Source organism: Penicillium chermesinum (assembly GCF_028974085.1).
Source record: "Penicillium chermesinum strain IBT 19713 chromosome Unknown utg000002l:1.0-5270490.0:1.0-5274688.0, whole genome shotgun sequence".
NCBI lineage: Eukaryota > Fungi > Ascomycota > Eurotiomycetes > Eurotiales > Aspergillaceae > Penicillium > Penicillium chermesinum.
In genome coordinates, this window is record NW_026695312.1 from 5,118,013 (window position 1) to 5,134,358 (window position 16,346).

Sequence of the window (16,346 nt, forward strand, 5' to 3'; positions counted from 1 at the left end):
TCCTTATGTCTCTAGTCGCCCTGTTCGCAACAAAGAAAGATTTCTCACACACCTATTTACAGTGATAGCAATACGAAATACAGTAGTACTAGTAATACAGGGTGAGGAATACCTGGCTGCCAACAAATTTGTACCTGATATATACATATACATCCTGCTACTATATGCCCAGGTGGGCGCTGAATCAAAATAAATCCTACTCGCACTATAGCAATGGGCTTTACGGGCAAATTAGTCCTCATAAATTCGAGATAAAGGCTATCTCTCCGACTGACAGTACGTCTTAAGCTTCTTTCCGCAAAATCCATTGTCCCTCTTCATGACTGGAGTTCCCAAGCTACGTCAGAAACAAGAAACGTCGCGAGGTCACGTGGCCGAATAGTACTCGAGATCGCCGGTGCCCCAAATTTGAAACGAACGCGGGGAGCTGCTATCTCAGAGAAGCCAGCTAGGGGAGCTAATTCCGAGCTCCCGAAAGCAGAGAATTCAATCATTGAAATTTATTTGGTGGTTGGTGGTTGGTGGGAAAGGTGGGGAGCATGGAATCTGATCAAATGCTCGGAGGCTTAACGGTGGGGCTCATGCGGCATTGCTGATTCCTACTTCTTTCTCCCCACTACTCCCAATTCCTTTATTACTGCTGGCCTATTTCCACATTACCGTGATCAACCTAGCTATTTATGAGCTTCTATAGCTCATTCACCCTGCTTGTTTCATACGATTGGCTCTTGAAGCCCAAAGATCAACCCTTAAGTCATCAACCCTTAAGTCGCAAGCGTCATCAGCTCCTCTCTTCCCACTCAACTTTCCTCAACTTTCCAGTTCCTCACACCTCCTCACCCATCGACGAACAATTACAATGAATACGGACGGTCGCTCTCTTCGCATATTGCCTAAGCTCAACCCCCAAGCCCCGCCTAACTTCATCACGCCCGGCAAGAAGATCCATGAGTCGCATGATGTTTCAACGTTTCTGGTTTCCAAAGCGTACATGGATATCATGACATTTCTTCTCCAGCTGAACCGATCGATGTTTCCTTCGAAGCTCCCGAATGGAAAATTCCAGGATTGGCCACTTCATTCAGATGCTGTCCAATTCTCTGCGCCGGTCCGCCAACTTCAAGGGTTGCTCGGCAGAGTAGAGGATATTATTACGGAGGTACCACCGGACAGCGGACCGCGCAGATTTGGAAATATCAGCTTTCGGAAATGGCATCAAGTTCTCACCGATCGAGCATCTGAGTTACTTCGTGAATTTCTCCCGGCGGATCTCTTAGAGATGCGCTCGCCGAATTCCGAACATCCTTCAGCCGAGGTGGAACTGAAGGCATACTTTTTGGGTAGCTGGGGAAGTGGCCAAAGATTGGACTACGGGACGGGCCATGAACTGAGCTTCTTGGCATTCTTAGGTGCTATCTGGAAGCTCGGTGGCTTCCCCCAATCCGCGGATGGGGTCGAAGAAAGGGCTATTGTCCTCGGAGTGATTGAACCGTAAGTACCTAAGTAGCCCCCACCTAACCTCTGGGAATGTCTTACTCATACTAGACTAGATATCTTGAGCTTGTGAGGACTCTCATCAAAACGTACACCCTTGAACCTGCCGGGTCACACGGAGTTTGGGGTCTTGACGATCACTCTTTCCTTCCGTATATCTTTGGCTCTGCTCAGTTATCTCCCGCGATCCACGAGGCCGACCTGACCCCAGAAGAAGGCTCATTGCCAGGTGCCCCAGACCCCGGTGATGTGGTGAAGCCCTCCTGTGTTGAGAAAGAAAGAAAAGTAAATCTTTATTTTTCTGCTATCGGATTCATATACGATGTTAAGAAGGGGCCGTTTTGGGAACATAGTCCTATGCTTTATGATATCTCAGGCATTCGTACAGGATGGGGCAAAATCAACAAGGTAAGTCTTGTCGTCTAAGCCTGGATTCCGCATCCTCTGGCATCTTGCAAGCTCACATCTCCCAGGGCATGGTCAAAATGTACAACGCCGAAGTTCTGTCCAAGTTCCCCGTTGTGCAGCACTTGCCATTCGGCGCTCTATTTAGCTGGGACCGGGACCCAAATGCTGTTACACCGGTGGCTTCTGTGCATTCCACATCTGGCCCGCAGACACGGTCGGTACAACCTGAGAACGAGGCACCGTCGACTACCGTTCGGCCAAATACAGACGCGAGCACGAGAGCTCCCTGGGCATCAACCGAGGCCAACCCTCCTAGTCGAGCCCGTCCAACTGTGGCATTAGCAGGAAGTCGACATGAGCCTCCATCATTTACTTCAACTCTTCCGAATACCTCTCGCTTACCGCCTGGCCCGATGGCTCCGACGCGAGCCCCTCAGGCGCCAACCATGCGCCGGTCACCACCAGGCGGAGATGGACCTACAAAAGCTCCATGGGCTAAATGAATCACGAAACATGATACCCTTTCTGAATCCTTACTACCTAGAAATACTCAACAGATGAAACACAATGAATTTCAAACGCATCTTGGGGTATCTCATCAACATTAAACATAGACATGGCGCATAAATCGTTCTTTTGGAGGTTCAGTCTGAATCGGAGGCATAGCTCACTAATGCGGGGGGCGTGGTCACAGAGGTGTCTTTGTCATCATGCGAGGGCTTTGCCGGATGTGCTGGGGACTTCTTTAAGCTAGGGTTAGCGAGACCCACGAGTTTGGGCACTGTAGAAGGCCTCTTCCTCTTTGCCCCAGTCTTCCAGGTTTCCGAGCCATCTGCGGATTCAAGTAAGAAAGGATCTACTGCCGCACGGGTATTCTGAGTTAATTCACGGCTCAAAGATTCTCTGTGGTTAGCAGCCGCGACTGCCGCCTTGGTCATGTCATAAGAGCTTCTGCCCCTGACGCTCTTCACGTCTGATGGGCGTTTGCTCTCAAACATCGGTTTAACCCGCGTCGCTCGTGAAGCCATGGAATCAGCCAAACCCTGACCATCTCCGAAATCAACCAAGCCGGCCTTTCGGCGATCCTCTTCCGTCTCATCCACAAGGTCAATACCTAAGCCCATTTTGTCTTTGATGGCTTCTCGGTCTGCCTCTCGTTTCTCGAGAACCTTCCTCTCCGCTCGAAACTTCTTTCGCAGGCGTCTTGACTGCGCATATGGGTCATCCCAGTCCCGAGCTTGCCGTTCCTGTAGCTCCAATATGCGTCCACTCTCGGTTTGGGCCCGGAGCTTGTCCTCCGCCTTGCCCTCGAGCTTCGCAAAAGGGTCCTTTTCTGCAGGATCTGGGCCGAGTCCCGGTAGGCGAATTGCAATTTCCCCGGGCTGCAACTCTTTGTCTTCCCCGGTATCGCGTTTACGCGCCCCCTCATGTACCACATACGCCGTATTCGCCGGGTCCGTGCGGATCTCAATCCAGCCATCGCAAACCGTGTGCTTCATGCGGAAGCTGTAGATCGGCGTGGAATAATAATTCCCAATCTTCTTTTTCTCCGCGTTGAACCTCACTCCTTGTCCGATGATCGTTTCGTGCGGTTTGCATGTTGTACACCACACCGCAAATGGCATTTCGAAACGCACAATCAGTGCGCCTTTGGTTTGGAGATGGCGGGCGCGGGCGCCAAGTGGGTGTTTCCGTGCGATCTGGTTGCCGGACAAGACCCCCTCCTGGTCCGGCGGGACATAGCTGGGATTGTTAGAACGTTAGTTTATCGAGAGTCTGTACGACATACCGTCCCATGTCTAGGGTGGTGATTAGCAGGATTCATCGCGCGTATCGGATAGTTACTCACTGAAGCCTTGCATCCTGGCTGACGCGGGTCCACCTCTGGGGGTGGCGGTCCACTTGGCTGTATCAACTAGTGGTGTTGGTTACGGATAAATGGATGGACGGATCTGCAGATGCGCTTTGGTGCAAGATTCGAGATTCGACCCCGGACTTAAGGCGGTGAACTCGGGTTTAGTGTTCTGCCCTTAGGGAATACCTTCCACGTGACGCGGTTTGGTCTTTCCGGTATCAGACTTGAGGTTGACATATTCAAGTTTGAGCTTCCATGCATTTTTTTCCCATTCGAATACGCCGCCTAAACACTTCTACGCTTGTTCCACGAGAAAACAACAACGCATCACTTCCAAGGTTGCTGTGCACAATCATTCATCCAATCGCAGGGCTCCAGGGCTTCCCTGAGGATCCACTGCTCGTCAGCCTATGAACACGTCGGAAATCAAATCAGAACCGGGAATTCGAAGATCGGCCAAACCCCCGAGGTCTTTACTCGAATCGGCCGAGAACATCCCCACCTTTTACGCCTCCAACTCCCCAGACCCTATAAACCCGAGGTCGGGAGGCCGCGTGTTCTTGACTTCCCTGCTTTTCACTTGTTCTGTACTTGTCTACTTGCCCTGCCCATAAATAATTCCTCATCACAATGGCTCAAGGCAAATTAACAGGCGCCGCCGTCGCCGAGCACAACTCTAAGGACTCGTGCTGGGTGATCGTACACGGCAAGGCCTACGACGTCACTGAATTCCTCCCTGAACATCCTGGTGGCCAGAAAATCATTCTCAAGTATGCTGGAAAAGATGCGACCGAGGAGTTCGACCCAATCCACCCGCCTGATACGCTCGACAAGTATCTTGATCAATCCAAGCACCTCGGCGAGGTCGACATGAGCACAGTCGTGCAGGAGGAGAAGGCCGCGGATCCCGGAGAAGTAGAACGTCAAGAGCGCATCAAGCGCATGCCTCCGCTGTCAGCGTGCTACAATCTGTTGGACTTTGAGACAGTCGCTCGCCAGGTCATGAAGAATACGGCTTGGGCGTACTACTCCAGCGGTGCGGACGATGAAATGGTGCGTGTGAACCAACTATCCCCACTTCATCCAGCGGTGCAGCCTTGGGTGTGGACTACTCCCATTTGCATCGTTCTGGACACTTGGCATTTACGGGTAGAGCTGACCACCTCCCTAGACTATGCGCGAAAACCACTCGGCCTTTCATAAGATTTGGTTCCGGCCACGGGTGCTGGTGGACGTTGAGCACGTGGACTTCACAACTAGCATGCTAGGTACCAAATGCTCGATTCCATTCTACGTCACCGCAACAGCACTTGGCAAACTAGGACACCCAGAGGGCGAGGTAGTACTTACGAGGGCGGCAAAGAAGCATGACGTGATCCAGATGATTCCAACATTAGCATCCTGCTCATTTGACGAGATTGTTGACGCCCGACAAGGGGACCAGGTCCAGTGGCTGCAGCTGTATGTCAACAAGGATCGGGCGATTACAAAGAGGATTGTTGAGCACGCCGAGAAGCGTGGATGCAAGGGGCTTTTCATCACGGTCGATGCACCCCAATTGGGCCGTCGCGAAAAGGATATGCGCTCCAAGTTCGATGATGCCGGGTCAGATGTGCAATCTGGGGATGACGGGGTGGATCGTTCTCAGGGTGCTGCCCGTGCTATCTCATCCTTCATCGACCCCGCGTTGTCGTGGAAAGATATCCCCTGGTTCAAGTCCATCACTAAGATGCCAATTGTCTTGAAGGGCGTGCAATGTGTTGAAGATGCGCTGCGGGCAGTGGAGGTCGGTGTGGACGGAATCGTGGTCTCCAACCATGGTGGTCGACAACTGGACACCGCTCGCTCAGGCATTGAGGTGTTGGCAGAAGTGATGCCGGCTTTGCGAGAGCGTGGATGGGAGAAGCGCATTGAAGTCTTTGTCGACGGCGGTGTGCGCCGTGCTACTGACATTCTCAAAGCTCTGTGCTTGGGCGCGAAAGGTGTCGGGATCGGTCGTCCATTCCTCTTCGCCATGTCTTCATACGGCCAGGATGGCGTCGAGCGGGCTATGCAGTTACTGAAGGATGAGATGGAGATGAACATGCGCTTGATCGGTGCCACTTGCGTTGAAGACCTGAATCCTAGTCTCCTGGATACTCGTGGCCTTCTGGCTGGTCACTCCGGCGTTGCTCCGATTGATAACCTAGGCCTACATGCCTATGACCCACTCCAGGCGCCGCGGTTCAACGAGAAGCCAAAATTGTAGAAACTTCCATGGGAGTTTCCTTTGGGCATGTCTGTATATTTTGGGTTGTCGTTTTACTAAGATATATATTGCTAGACCTTCTTGTGTGTAATTATACCCGTTATCTGGCAACTTGGAGCTATGTTGGGACATCATGTTCCGGTGCAGGGAAATGAACAATGGTTCCGTTATTTAAACGACATTTCTAGAAAGTGCAGAAGGTTTTAGGGCGTAATATCAGCTTCCCATATATCCATCATCCCTTTTACTCGCTTATTGCTACCGTCCCCATGCATGAAGGCTATGTATTGTATGTCAGGTGACCCTATCTACGACCAGTCACGTGGTGATACGGAGGCTCTGCGGTCGCGGATCAAATGCCGGGAAAAGTGCTTCCCATGTCAATAGCAAGTTAGCCTCGTTCAACGACCACCCCGGTATGACCCTGCGCTTAACGTCTGCTCCGGTTGCAGGTATCCAAAAACGAAAAACGACTAAGACTGCTGCCCGATCGCGCTCCTCCCCGTTTGCCACCCACCCGCGCCGCAAGCCAAATGCATCCAGCGGGGTGAAAACCCCGAAGTGGGAGCCAGACGAGCCTTTGCCCGACCTAGGTGCCACATCCTATATCTCTGAAACCGCGCCTGTACAGGATGTAGTGCAAGCCATTCGATATGTACGAGATAGCATGTTCGATGAACTCCCTGCCCGGGCGGGGATGAACAGTACGAGAATCGCCGAGGTGCTCAACCTGCGCCGGTCGCTGCCCCCAGTAGCATCGGTGGCCCACGTTCATACGGTGCTGAACGCGCCGACAAAAGTGGAACGGGAAATTGTCGAGCTGGTGAAATCAGGCCGCGTCCGACGGCTTATAGTCCCCGGGCGCGGCAATGATGCGGCGGGACTAGGCGATTGCTTAGTCCTTGCCGAAGACTGGGATGGCATAGTTCGGAGTAGCCCATCTTTGGCTGATCCTATTAAAGGTGCGTTGTATTTTGAACGAAAGGAGCTGCACATCTTCCGGGCGGGAAGAGACTTGCTAACCTGACTTAGAGAAATTCCTCAACATCTTAACTCGCATGGGAACCAGCTCTGCTATCTCGCAAGGTGTCTTCACGCCGGAAGAATATAGAGAGTTACTTCGTGCTGGTCTGGTAGTTTCGTCCTCTACATATACTCAAGGGTCATTAAATCTCTCCTCTCTGCCGAAGCTACCTTCAACCGCTGTCTCCGCCGCCAGTAGGGGTGGATGGTCGCAGACCCCCGAGATGGACCACCCTGTTCAAAGTGATGCCCAGGCTCGAGCAGCGACTCTATTTCTGTCCCTTCCAAATACCGGGACCTATTTACGATTGCTCGGTGCTGGCCGTGCTCGTCTCCTCGCCCTTCTCCGCCGGTCAAGTTGCGCCGAGGCTCCGTTGAACCTACTCCAGGATCGATGGGATGGAGCCGTGGAGACCGAAAAAAGCTTCCACTTGGCGAAGAGGGCGCGTGGGGAGTTTGCAGGAGTCCTGCCTGGGAAGACGAAAAAGTGGAAAGAACTCCACGGGATGCGGTTCCGTTGGGCGCTAGAAGAGGCTCTAGGCGCCGGACTGGTTGAATTATTTGACACCGGCAGTGTTGGTCCTGGCGTTCGTTGTCTATAATCCTGATTCTACATTAGATTTTATGAACCTACAAATGTTAGCATGGATGCACGAAGCACGGAGATCGGACCCGCTACTCTTATGGGCGAATCACGCGTTGCCGATTTTCGTAGGCCCCCTTAACATCGCAGCTTCTCCAACTAGATCTCCAATGAGACACAAAAGGACAACCTTTATCTCACAATGCCACTTATTCAGCTGAAGCCTCATCTTTTCACATCGCTCCCACAGCATCCATCCTTTGCGGACAACGATACGCGGACGAAAATCCAAGATGTAACGCGGGACGCGCTACACGAAGCTCTGGAGTTTCTTCACTCGGTACCCTCCGCGTTCACGGCAGACCCGAAACTTCGCGCCTCGTCGCCATCAGCGGCGAAAGTCAAGCTATCCCGACGGTGGCGTAAACAGTCAGAGCTGGAACCAAACGCGAATGATAAAGCGAAACCGGAATTCTGGGTCTGTCGGCAAAGCGAACATCTCGATTCTAACACAGACGGTACCGCATCATGGGACGAATTCCAACAGGGGCTGAGGGTCAATCACGCCGAGCATGAGATGGAGTATACGCCAAGCGTTACGGGCGTAGAGCGCCTGCTGGAGTGGCCAAGGGGGGAAATCGCCGACTTGGAAATCAACGGCATCAAGTTCCATGATGTGGACGCGGAGGGTAGGTACCTCGACAAGACCTCGTCCCATCCATACATATCTAACCTCCAGTGAATCAGTCAACTTGATCACGCATTCATTTCACCCGGGCGTGCTTATATCGCCCCGCAGCTTCATCTCTTTTACGCTATCGGCCGCCTATAGCCAGTCCGATGCTTCGGAAGAGCAGGGCCCCACCCAAACCCCGTCGCAAGGCTTTATGACGATTCAAATGCCTCTACGCTCAGAGCCCACATCGACACCACCCACCTTGCATCAGAAGGTTGTCTCTTCTGTGCCGCGTCGAGCAGTGTTTGCCAATTACGCAAGCGTGGAGCGGGTTGCTTTGCTTGCTGCGCAACCAGCAGGCACATCTAATACGGGCAAGACAAGCAACAAGATCGAGTGGACGATGGCGACAACGTCTGATGCAGGAGGTTCAATCCCACAGTGGGTACAAAGAAGTTGGACATTAGGCGGGGTGCCTCGCGCAGTTGTCGCAGATGTCGGCCTATTTATTGGATGGGTGACGGGACGACGGCGTCGTCAATGAGGCCCAGTCTCTGTGGTGACGAGGAAGACGTTGAATCGAGAACTCCAGTTTCCTATCTGGCCGCATACCCGTAGGGCCCCGAAAGGTGAAATAACTAGTGGGCTTTTGACGGACCACTTGGGTACACCCATGATGTAGATACAATGGCTCGGCCTATCCGCCTTGGGGTCATAAGAAGGGTTTCGGGCAATCAATAGTTAGAGGCATTATGCGGAAGAGCCTCACAATGCTCACCCCAGGCTCAGCAACAACAGCCGCTCTTCTTTTCTTCCATGAAGAATCTCGCCTTATCGTGGATATGCTTGGCGGAGGAGCCTCAAATGGGGAATCGACCTAAGAGCAGCTCTTCGGACCGTACACTTCCATGGCTTTATTCTGCGACTCATCCAGCCGAGTCTAAATCTCCTCTGATGCTGTTCCACCCCCATCAAATTTTGTAGTCTTATTGCGATGGCGCATACTATCTAATCTAGTTGGTTCTGCCAGGATCATTCCGCATGTAAACAAACTACCGAGCTCCACTTTTCGACCGCGTTCGATCAACCCAGGTACCCCAACATCCGTTACGTTACGGCCATGGCCTCACTCCTGGACAGAGCGCTTGACCTGATGTCGATGGATGCGGTGGATGCCGTACGCGCCGGGTTCCTCCTTGCAGCTGCCACTGTCTACGCCGTGAGCGTCCCCTCGGCCCTGCGATCACGATTCCTCGTCTACGGCCCACGCGCCACCCCGACCACTTCGCCGGAGAGCTCTGGTCTGCTTGATCGCCTGACAAAATGGCGCGTACCTCATCATTATTTCCGACAATTTTATATCGCCTCCCTGCTCTCGTCGGCATTTTGGGCTTTCCAATTGGTTACCCGAGGATTTGCTTTCCAGGCCATTGCGGCGCGGGTGAATGATGAGCACAAACAACAATCCATGTCCTTGCACCAGGTCCTGACCTGCTGGATCCTCCTAACAATGCAGGGCCTGAGAAGACTGTGGGAATGTAACATATTCGCCAAGCCGTCCTCATCACAGATGCTGGTGCCGCACTGGCTCTTGGGGCTTGGTTTCTATCTAGCCGCAGGAGTTGCAATCTGGATCGAAGGAGCAGGATCACTCCTCTCGCACACCTTGACTATCGACGACCTGAAGATGACGAATGCGCCATCCATGCGAACCTTTGCGTGTGTTCCGCTGTTCCTCGTCGCTTCGGGTTTGCAGCATGACTGTCATCATTTCCTCTTTACGCTGAAACGGTACACTCTGCCAGACCATGCGCTCTTCCGGGGAATTGTGTGCCCTCATTATGGGGCGGAGTGTATCATATACCTTACTCTAGCACTGGTTGCTGCACCACCAGGCCAGATGGTTAATAAGACCTTGTTGAGTTGCGCGGCATTCGTTGCCGTGAACCTGGGCCTGACCGCACGAACGACGAAGGAGTGGTACATGAATAAATTCGATCGGGAGCAAGTGAAGTCTCGTTGGCTCATGATACCATATGTTTACTAGTGACTAGACATGGTGCCGAGATCGGCTGGGAGAAAAGAATCAATAGATATATCAGAACATGATTACAAGGCTGATATACTGAGTGATGAGTAGATATAGAGACTTTGAGCACCGTCGCAAACTAAAACGTGTTTACAGGAGTAACGCTCGTACGCCTCGCCTCCCCGTCCCAGCACGCTTGCAAAGATGCGGTCAAGGCTTTTGAGTTCCTCGCCCTTGTTGCAAGAAATATGCTCAGACCATGATTCGTCAGTCGTAGGAGGAGTCGATGATCCATATCGTACAAAAGGTTACACGTCGTGGACAAAACGGTTCGTGGGTTTCAAGTTTGGGCATACAGTCCGTTTGATTACCGACGTCATCCCCTACATCTCCGCCCACAGTATGTCTATACCCACGGACTCGATCTTAGTCTCGGAAACCGTCTTCCGCCTCAAAGATGCCAGTCGAGCCGCGGACTGATCGCCCTGTGGCAGTCATCGGCGGTGGCCCATTGGGCCGCCGTATTGGATGCACTTTCGTCGCTTCAGGATACGATTTACATATCCAGGATTCGTCTGCCGAAGCTCTCCAAGGCGCTATGAAATACATTGACGTGCACAAAGAGGAATACTCCATGATGTCACGCATCAACAAAGGAAGAGAAGGCGAGCCTGACAGGGGCAGCCCGGTAACTCTTGAGACTTACTCACATACCCACTTCGGAAGATTCGAGGCCTTTGAGGAAATTGCGCCGGCGGTGTCGAATGCCTGGCTCGTGATTGAAGCCACACCGGAGAATCTGGACTTGAAAACTAATCTGTTCGCTGAACTAGACGTGAACGCCCCTCCAGACTGTATCTTGGGATCGAACAGCTCCTTGTTCAGGTCAGGTCTCATGATATCCAAAGTGTCCAGCGAGCGGCGGAAGAGAGTGTTGAATATTCATTATCCCGTACTGCCCGCAATCAGAACTGTAGAGCTTATGACGAATGACGAAACAAGTCCTGACATTTTCCCATACCTGGAAAATATTCTGGGCGAGTGCGGCCTCATTCCAGTGATCACTACGTGTGAGTCGACGGGGTGAGTTTCCGACTACCAGGCCCTCCAGTCGAGAAGTATCCGATAGGACTGACTGTGTTCTCTAAACAGATTCATCTTCAACCGCCTCTGGGCCGCTATCAATCATGAGCTCCTACACATTCTGTCGGACGGTGTGAGTGACCCGCATCAAATGGATCTCTTGTGGGAGCATTTCTTTAAGAATGGACCTCTCCCTTGCCAGCTCATGGATGAGGTTGGATTGGACATCATTGCCTTGATCGAGGATGACTATGTGAAGGAACGCAGTCTGAACAGCAAACTGTCAGCTGATTGGTTGCGAAGAGAATTTATTGAGAAGGGCCGTTTGGGAAGGAGGAGTGAGAAGGGCGGCTTATACCCACCTCGCGAACGACCAACCACAGCCGAAGCAACCCCCACAAGCCCCTATCCTGCGGTGAAAGATATCTATCTGTTGGATGTTGGGCTGGGAAGTAATGCTCCAGATGCATCCCAGGTTCACACAAATGGTAAGGTTTTACGATTGAACCTGGCGACGCAGAAGCTCACCCCCATCGTTGTCAGACAACCATTGCCAGATGGAATTGATGTCTCATTATCGAAGCAGCGCATCTTCTGGACAAACATGGGCCGCAGCACTGCATCTTGCGATGGATCTGTCTGGTCGACCAATCTGGACGGTAGCGAGACCAGGTGTATGATTGCGCCAGGCAAAGTCCACACCCCAAAGCAGATTGCTGCGGTCGAGTCGCGCGAGCAAGTCTTTTTCTGTGACCGTGAAGGCACAAGCGTTCATCGGTGCAACTACGATGGAACTCAGCATGAGATCATCGTACAGCGACGCGTGGACCCCGAATCCACCTTGTTGGACCGGATGAGGGCGTGGTGTGTAGGCATCGCCGTTGACGATCAACATGGTCTCATGTATTGGACCCAGAAGGGCCCGAGCAAAGGTGGACGGGGGCGGATCTTTTCCGCTGGGTTGGACATACCCGAAGGTGAGACTGCTGAGACACGGACAGACATCCGACTAGTCTTTGACAGCTTGCCTGAACCCATCGACCTTGCGATCGACGCCCAGACGCAGACTTTATACTGGACCGACCGCGGGGAACATCCCACGGGATGCGCACTTTATCGAGCTTATGTGGGCGGGGAATCAATGGACCTGCATAAGGTCATCCTGGCCCGTCACTTTCATGAGCCCATCGGATTGAGGTTAGACAAGGTCAATAACACCGTGTACGTTGCTGACATGGGTGGGAGTCTGTATTCAGTCTCGCTGGAGGATGGCGTCAAGGTCGAATTGATACGGAATGACGGTTGCTATACAGGGATCGCTTTAGTATAACGGGAAGGGGAGAGTAAAACCAGACAGGACGGTGTTGCTACAGAAATATGGATTCAGGACTATGATATCGTACGCTGTGAAAGACCATCCTAGATTTGTATACTGATCGGGATACGCTCAAGGTTTAGTCTCGCCAGCAGTCGAGCCAGGAGTGCGCTCGTTCCTAGGCTGGAGCTCGACCCCAATATCGATATCTAAACGTCGGCGTTGGACATCTCTCCCAAATAGACCAAGGCATAGAGGAAAGGGTGCAGCCGCTGCAGACACAACACAGGAGAAGATCAATGCATTGCGCATGTTCGAAGGTGGACTAGCATTCTTCCCCGCCTTGAGCGCATCTTGGATGAGAATAAAGCATGCCCCAAGCAGCTGGCCCCCAGTCCAACAGATGGTGCTTCCAATCTCTGGGGAGAACGGATATGTGAGTTCGACCAGATACTCGAGGACTGTGTGGAGAAGCGCAAAGGAGGATGCCCCCATCAGTGCCATGACCACATAAGAGGGCGCTATTCCGGCAGGGCTAGCGGGTGCAAAGATCAATCCGATATAAGAGGCGACAATTATCGGTACAAGAATGCGGATCGATCCCAGATAATGCTTGAACCGGTCCGTGAGTGGAGACACTATTGCTGACACTACGAGGCCCACAACAATCAAGATGGCACCTGCAATTCCGGCGTCTGTTTCGGAAAAGCCATAAGGCTCTAAGATCTGATTCAAAAGGGACGATACGCTGTTGAAAAAGCCAACGTAAACCGAGAATGGCACCAGGATGAGCCAGAATTCTAGTGTTCCAAGTAATTCCCTTGTGGCTGGGATTAAAGGCGTGCGGGGGGCTTCAGAAGAAGCAGTCGGTGGCGTCGGTGGGGCGGCAGGAAGGAAGAAGGATGGGATAGATGCAATAGTTGCCTACGGAGAGGGGGTTCTAAAGTGAGCCGAAGACTCTGGGAAAGAAGAGCCAGCATAGCTGACGCTGTATGGCCTCGATATACCACTCACAATGACAGAGATGTAGAGCACCATGTTCGGGATATCTGAGGGCTTGGTGACCCATTCTGAATCGACCAGCTGGCCCAATGCCGCACCGAGGGGATTAGCCAAACTAGCGACTGCTGTGGCACTGGTGCGGCCGCGATCTGTAAACCATAGATCACTATAGCGCGTGGGCGCGCATAGACAGAACGGCTGGGCCAGGCCGATCACGAACTGCCCGAACATCGCCAGACCGAAAATGCCCCCGTTTGCTCGAGTGCCCGCATATCGCAGCCAATTCCCGACCAGCAAAAGGGTTGCTGTGGTGATAATTGCAGGCTTGGGGCCTCCTTTATTCAACACCCAGATCACGAACCTAAGCGGGGTGAGCCCTGGCGCATTCGGGCGGAGGGGGGCAGGTCATTCCCAACTCACGGACTAGCGACACAGAAGGCGAACAGATAGCCAGTGCTTAACCAGTTGATCGCTCCTTCAGAGACCTCAAAGTAGTCTGCGGCGGTGCTGGAGATGGAGGAGAAGGTCAACCACTGTGTTGTTAGTTAGGGTGATCGCCGCATGCGGAGTTGGCCGACATACATCCCAGCTCACGACGATATTCAGCAGCACAAGCTGCGCGAGGCCCCAGAACCGTCGCTTGTACACCTTATACACAGGCCGGATGGTCGGCTCCTCTGACTTAGAAGTCATCATGACGAGGAGAAGCAACCAAAGTCTAGAGGAGGCAAAAGCAAACAAGGAGACCTTGGCGCAGTGAGGTGGTATTCCATATGCTTGGCGGGGAAGCCCCCCTCAGCTCAATGACACTCTGAGGGTCTGGGAATCCGGAAAGTCCCCTTGAGTAGTAGAACGTGAGTCCGTGAGTCCCTGAGGCAAGGATATGATACGCGATAGAGGCATCTCATCACACTGCAGATTTGGAAGCCGCTCAGTTGGGAAATTTAATGATCGGTGGTCTCGAACCCTTATACTTGCCAAGAATCAGATATGCGATACAATCGTCTAAAGGCAGTATCTCTGAGGGACACCCTAAGAGTCCTAGCATCCACACAGCTTCAAGATCAAGTTTCTGCCTCCTGCCATAGCACGCGATCGGATTCTCCAAGGCCGGCCGATTAGATGAGAACCTGAGAAGATTGGAAGTCCTTTTGACTACATCTCCATGAACATAATACTGGGCGCTTTTGAGTTCCTTCAAGTTCGCCGTAATGGCCTGAATAGATTCTATTTGTTCGTCCCTTGATGTCGTTTAAAATATATATCCCGAAAAAAAAAAAGACTTTCGCGAGCTATGTGCCGCCGTCTACTCAAAATATCCCCGATAAAGCCACGAAAGCTTCTCTTTAGCCTCGGGGCTCCAATTGGGCTGAGGAGTGCTGAATCCAAACTTGACAGAACCAGCCAGATGCTTGGCATTGATCAGATCGGCGTGTTCATCGCCGGCCAAGGCATCGAGAACAGCAGTAACAAACCGACGAGCGTTGTCGGCGTTGGCCTTCATATGGCCCATGACCATCTCCACCGACACATCCTCGGTCGATTCGTGCCAGCAATCGTAGTCTGTAGACATACAGATCATCTGATAAGCGATCTCAGCCTCGCGAGCCAGCTTGGCTTCGGGCAAGACGGACATGTTGATGACGCTGCCACCCCAGGCACGGTACATGTGGCTCTCGGCTCGGGTAGAGAATTGAGGCCCCTCTAAATATCCAAATAGGTCAGATGCCCGCACAATTCAAAAAAAAGAAAAAATCACGAGAGACGCAAATCTTTACCTATGCAGACAATAGTCCCACGATCGTGCAACGTAACCCCATCGCCTTCCAGGCTGTGGCCGCAGGCCCGCACAACCTTCGCAATTCCCTCGTCGAATGGATCACCAAAGGGAACATGGCCAACCACTCCACCCTCGAAGTAAGTCCATGGGCGAACGCCCTTGGTCCGGTCAATGACTTGATCCGGAACCACGAAATCGCGGGGCTTGATCTGCTCCTGCAGACTACCGACCGCCGAGAATGCAATGATGCTGCGGACTCCAATGGACCGCAAAGCCGCGATGTTCGCCCGAGCGGGAACCTCGTGGGGAGCGATCTGGTGGTGCAGGCCGTGACGGCTCAGAAAAGCCACAGCGACGACCTTGCCATTGTGTTTGCACTGATGGTGGAGAATGGTGATCGGGGACGAGGGTTCTCCCCAGGGGGTCTTCACAGACAGGGAAGCCACTTGCGTGAAGCCAGGGAGCTCACGCAAGCCGGTGCCTCCAATAACAGCGATTGAGACGGGGCCTGTCGTAACGGGCGGTTAGCTTAGGCTGAAATGGCAGGTTCGGATAAAGATTTGAGGTCATCCCACCATCGTAGGTAGTGGCGAGAGAGGCCATTCTGATGGCTAGCTGTCTTGGAGTCTCGATGCGACGGAAAGGTTTGGAAATCGAAGAAAGTCGACGCACGCTCAACAGACCCCGCATAGCTTGAAATTCACAGCTGCCCCACCACAATTGGCCCATCGCGCCCACGTGCAAACTGCCTAAGGCAACAAAGGCGTCATCGCGTTATCACGTTATCATAATTGATTTACACGCGAGGCCTTTGTGTAATTCCAAGTCTCGATGTTCAAGTGCTACAAAG

The 16,346-nt window shown here is 52.6% G+C and overlaps 10 protein-coding genes across 10 annotated transcripts; 7 read left to right on the forward strand and 3 right to left on the reverse strand.

Annotated features, from left to right (window-relative positions):
• Positions 1 to 859: 859 nt before the first annotated feature.
• On the forward strand, positions 860 to 2,405 carry N7468_002825 (Serine/threonine-protein phosphatase 2A activator 1; the record flags this gene model as incomplete). Its single annotated transcript, XM_058472122.1, has 3 exons — positions 860 to 1,491; positions 1,551 to 1,902; positions 1,968 to 2,405. 3 exons carry the CDS (start codon positions 860 to 862, stop codon positions 2,403 to 2,405), a joined length of 1,422 nt encoding a protein of 473 aa, XP_058335263.1.
• Positions 2,406 to 2,546: 141 nt separating this feature from the next.
• N7468_002826 (Saf4/Yju2 family protein) lies at positions 2,547 to 3,764 on the reverse strand (the record flags this gene model as incomplete). Its single annotated transcript, XM_058472123.1, has 3 exons — positions 2,547 to 3,645; positions 3,692 to 3,701; positions 3,752 to 3,764. The coding sequence occupies 3 exons, from the start codon at positions 3,762 to 3,764 to the stop codon at positions 2,547 to 2,549; spliced, it is 1,122 nt and encodes a 373-aa protein (XP_058335264.1).
• A 623-nt stretch (positions 3,765 to 4,387) lies between these two features.
• N7468_002827 (L-lactate dehydrogenase (cytochrome)) lies at positions 4,388 to 6,005 on the forward strand (the record flags this gene model as incomplete). Its single annotated transcript, XM_058472124.1, has 2 exons — positions 4,388 to 4,810; positions 4,929 to 6,005. The coding sequence occupies 2 exons, from the start codon at positions 4,388 to 4,390 to the stop codon at positions 6,003 to 6,005; spliced, it is 1,500 nt and encodes a 499-aa protein (XP_058335265.1).
• Positions 6,006 to 6,423: 418 nt separating this feature from the next.
• Positions 6,424 to 7,032, forward strand: N7468_002828 (Stk19 family serine/threonine-protein kinase; the record flags this gene model as incomplete). The annotated part of the gene is made up of 1 exon (XM_058472125.1): positions 6,424 to 7,032. The coding sequence occupies one exon, from the start codon at positions 6,424 to 6,426 to the stop codon at positions 7,030 to 7,032; it is 609 nt and encodes a 202-aa protein (XP_058335266.1).
• Positions 7,033 to 7,063: 31 nt separating this feature from the next.
• N7468_002829 (Stk19 family serine/threonine-protein kinase) lies at positions 7,064 to 7,630 on the forward strand (the record flags this gene model as incomplete). The annotated part of the gene is made up of 1 exon (XM_058472126.1): positions 7,064 to 7,630. The coding sequence occupies one exon, from the start codon at positions 7,064 to 7,066 to the stop codon at positions 7,628 to 7,630; it is 567 nt and encodes a 188-aa protein (XP_058335267.1).
• A 183-nt stretch (positions 7,631 to 7,813) lies between these two features.
• On the forward strand, positions 7,814 to 8,353 carry N7468_002830 (uncharacterized protein; the record flags this gene model as incomplete). The annotated part of the gene is made up of 1 exon (XM_058472127.1): positions 7,814 to 8,353. The coding sequence occupies one exon, from the start codon at positions 7,814 to 7,816 to the stop codon at positions 8,351 to 8,353; it is 540 nt and encodes a 179-aa protein (XP_058335268.1).
• Positions 8,354 to 9,407: 1,054 nt separating this feature from the next.
• On the forward strand, positions 9,408 to 10,334 carry N7468_002831 (putative 3-oxo-5-alpha-steroid 4-dehydrogenase; the record flags this gene model as incomplete). Its single annotated transcript, XM_058472128.1, has 1 exon — positions 9,408 to 10,334. One exon carries the CDS (start codon positions 9,408 to 9,410, stop codon positions 10,332 to 10,334), a length of 927 nt encoding a protein of 308 aa, XP_058335269.1.
• Positions 10,335 to 10,773: 439 nt separating this feature from the next.
• N7468_002832 (3-hydroxyacyl-CoA dehydrogenase family protein) lies at positions 10,774 to 12,729 on the forward strand (the record flags this gene model as incomplete). Its single annotated transcript, XM_058472129.1, has 2 exons — positions 10,774 to 11,399; positions 11,469 to 12,729. The coding sequence occupies 2 exons, from the start codon at positions 10,774 to 10,776 to the stop codon at positions 12,727 to 12,729; spliced, it is 1,887 nt and encodes a 628-aa protein (XP_058335270.1).
• Positions 12,730 to 12,846: 117 nt separating this feature from the next.
• On the reverse strand, positions 12,847 to 14,409 carry N7468_002833 (putative cell surface receptor/MFS transporter (FLVCR); the record flags this gene model as incomplete). Its single annotated transcript, XM_058472130.1, has 4 exons — positions 12,847 to 13,638; positions 13,729 to 14,077; positions 14,137 to 14,249; positions 14,299 to 14,409. The coding sequence occupies 4 exons, from the start codon at positions 14,407 to 14,409 to the stop codon at positions 12,847 to 12,849; spliced, it is 1,365 nt and encodes a 454-aa protein (XP_058335271.1).
• A 613-nt stretch (positions 14,410 to 15,022) lies between these two features.
• N7468_002834 (S-methyl-5-thioadenosine phosphorylase) lies at positions 15,023 to 16,099 on the reverse strand (the record flags this gene model as incomplete). Its single annotated transcript, XM_058472131.1, has 3 exons — positions 15,023 to 15,420; positions 15,495 to 16,004; positions 16,072 to 16,099. The coding sequence occupies 3 exons, from the start codon at positions 16,097 to 16,099 to the stop codon at positions 15,023 to 15,025; spliced, it is 936 nt and encodes a 311-aa protein (XP_058335272.1).
• Positions 16,100 to 16,346: the final 247 nt, after the last annotated feature.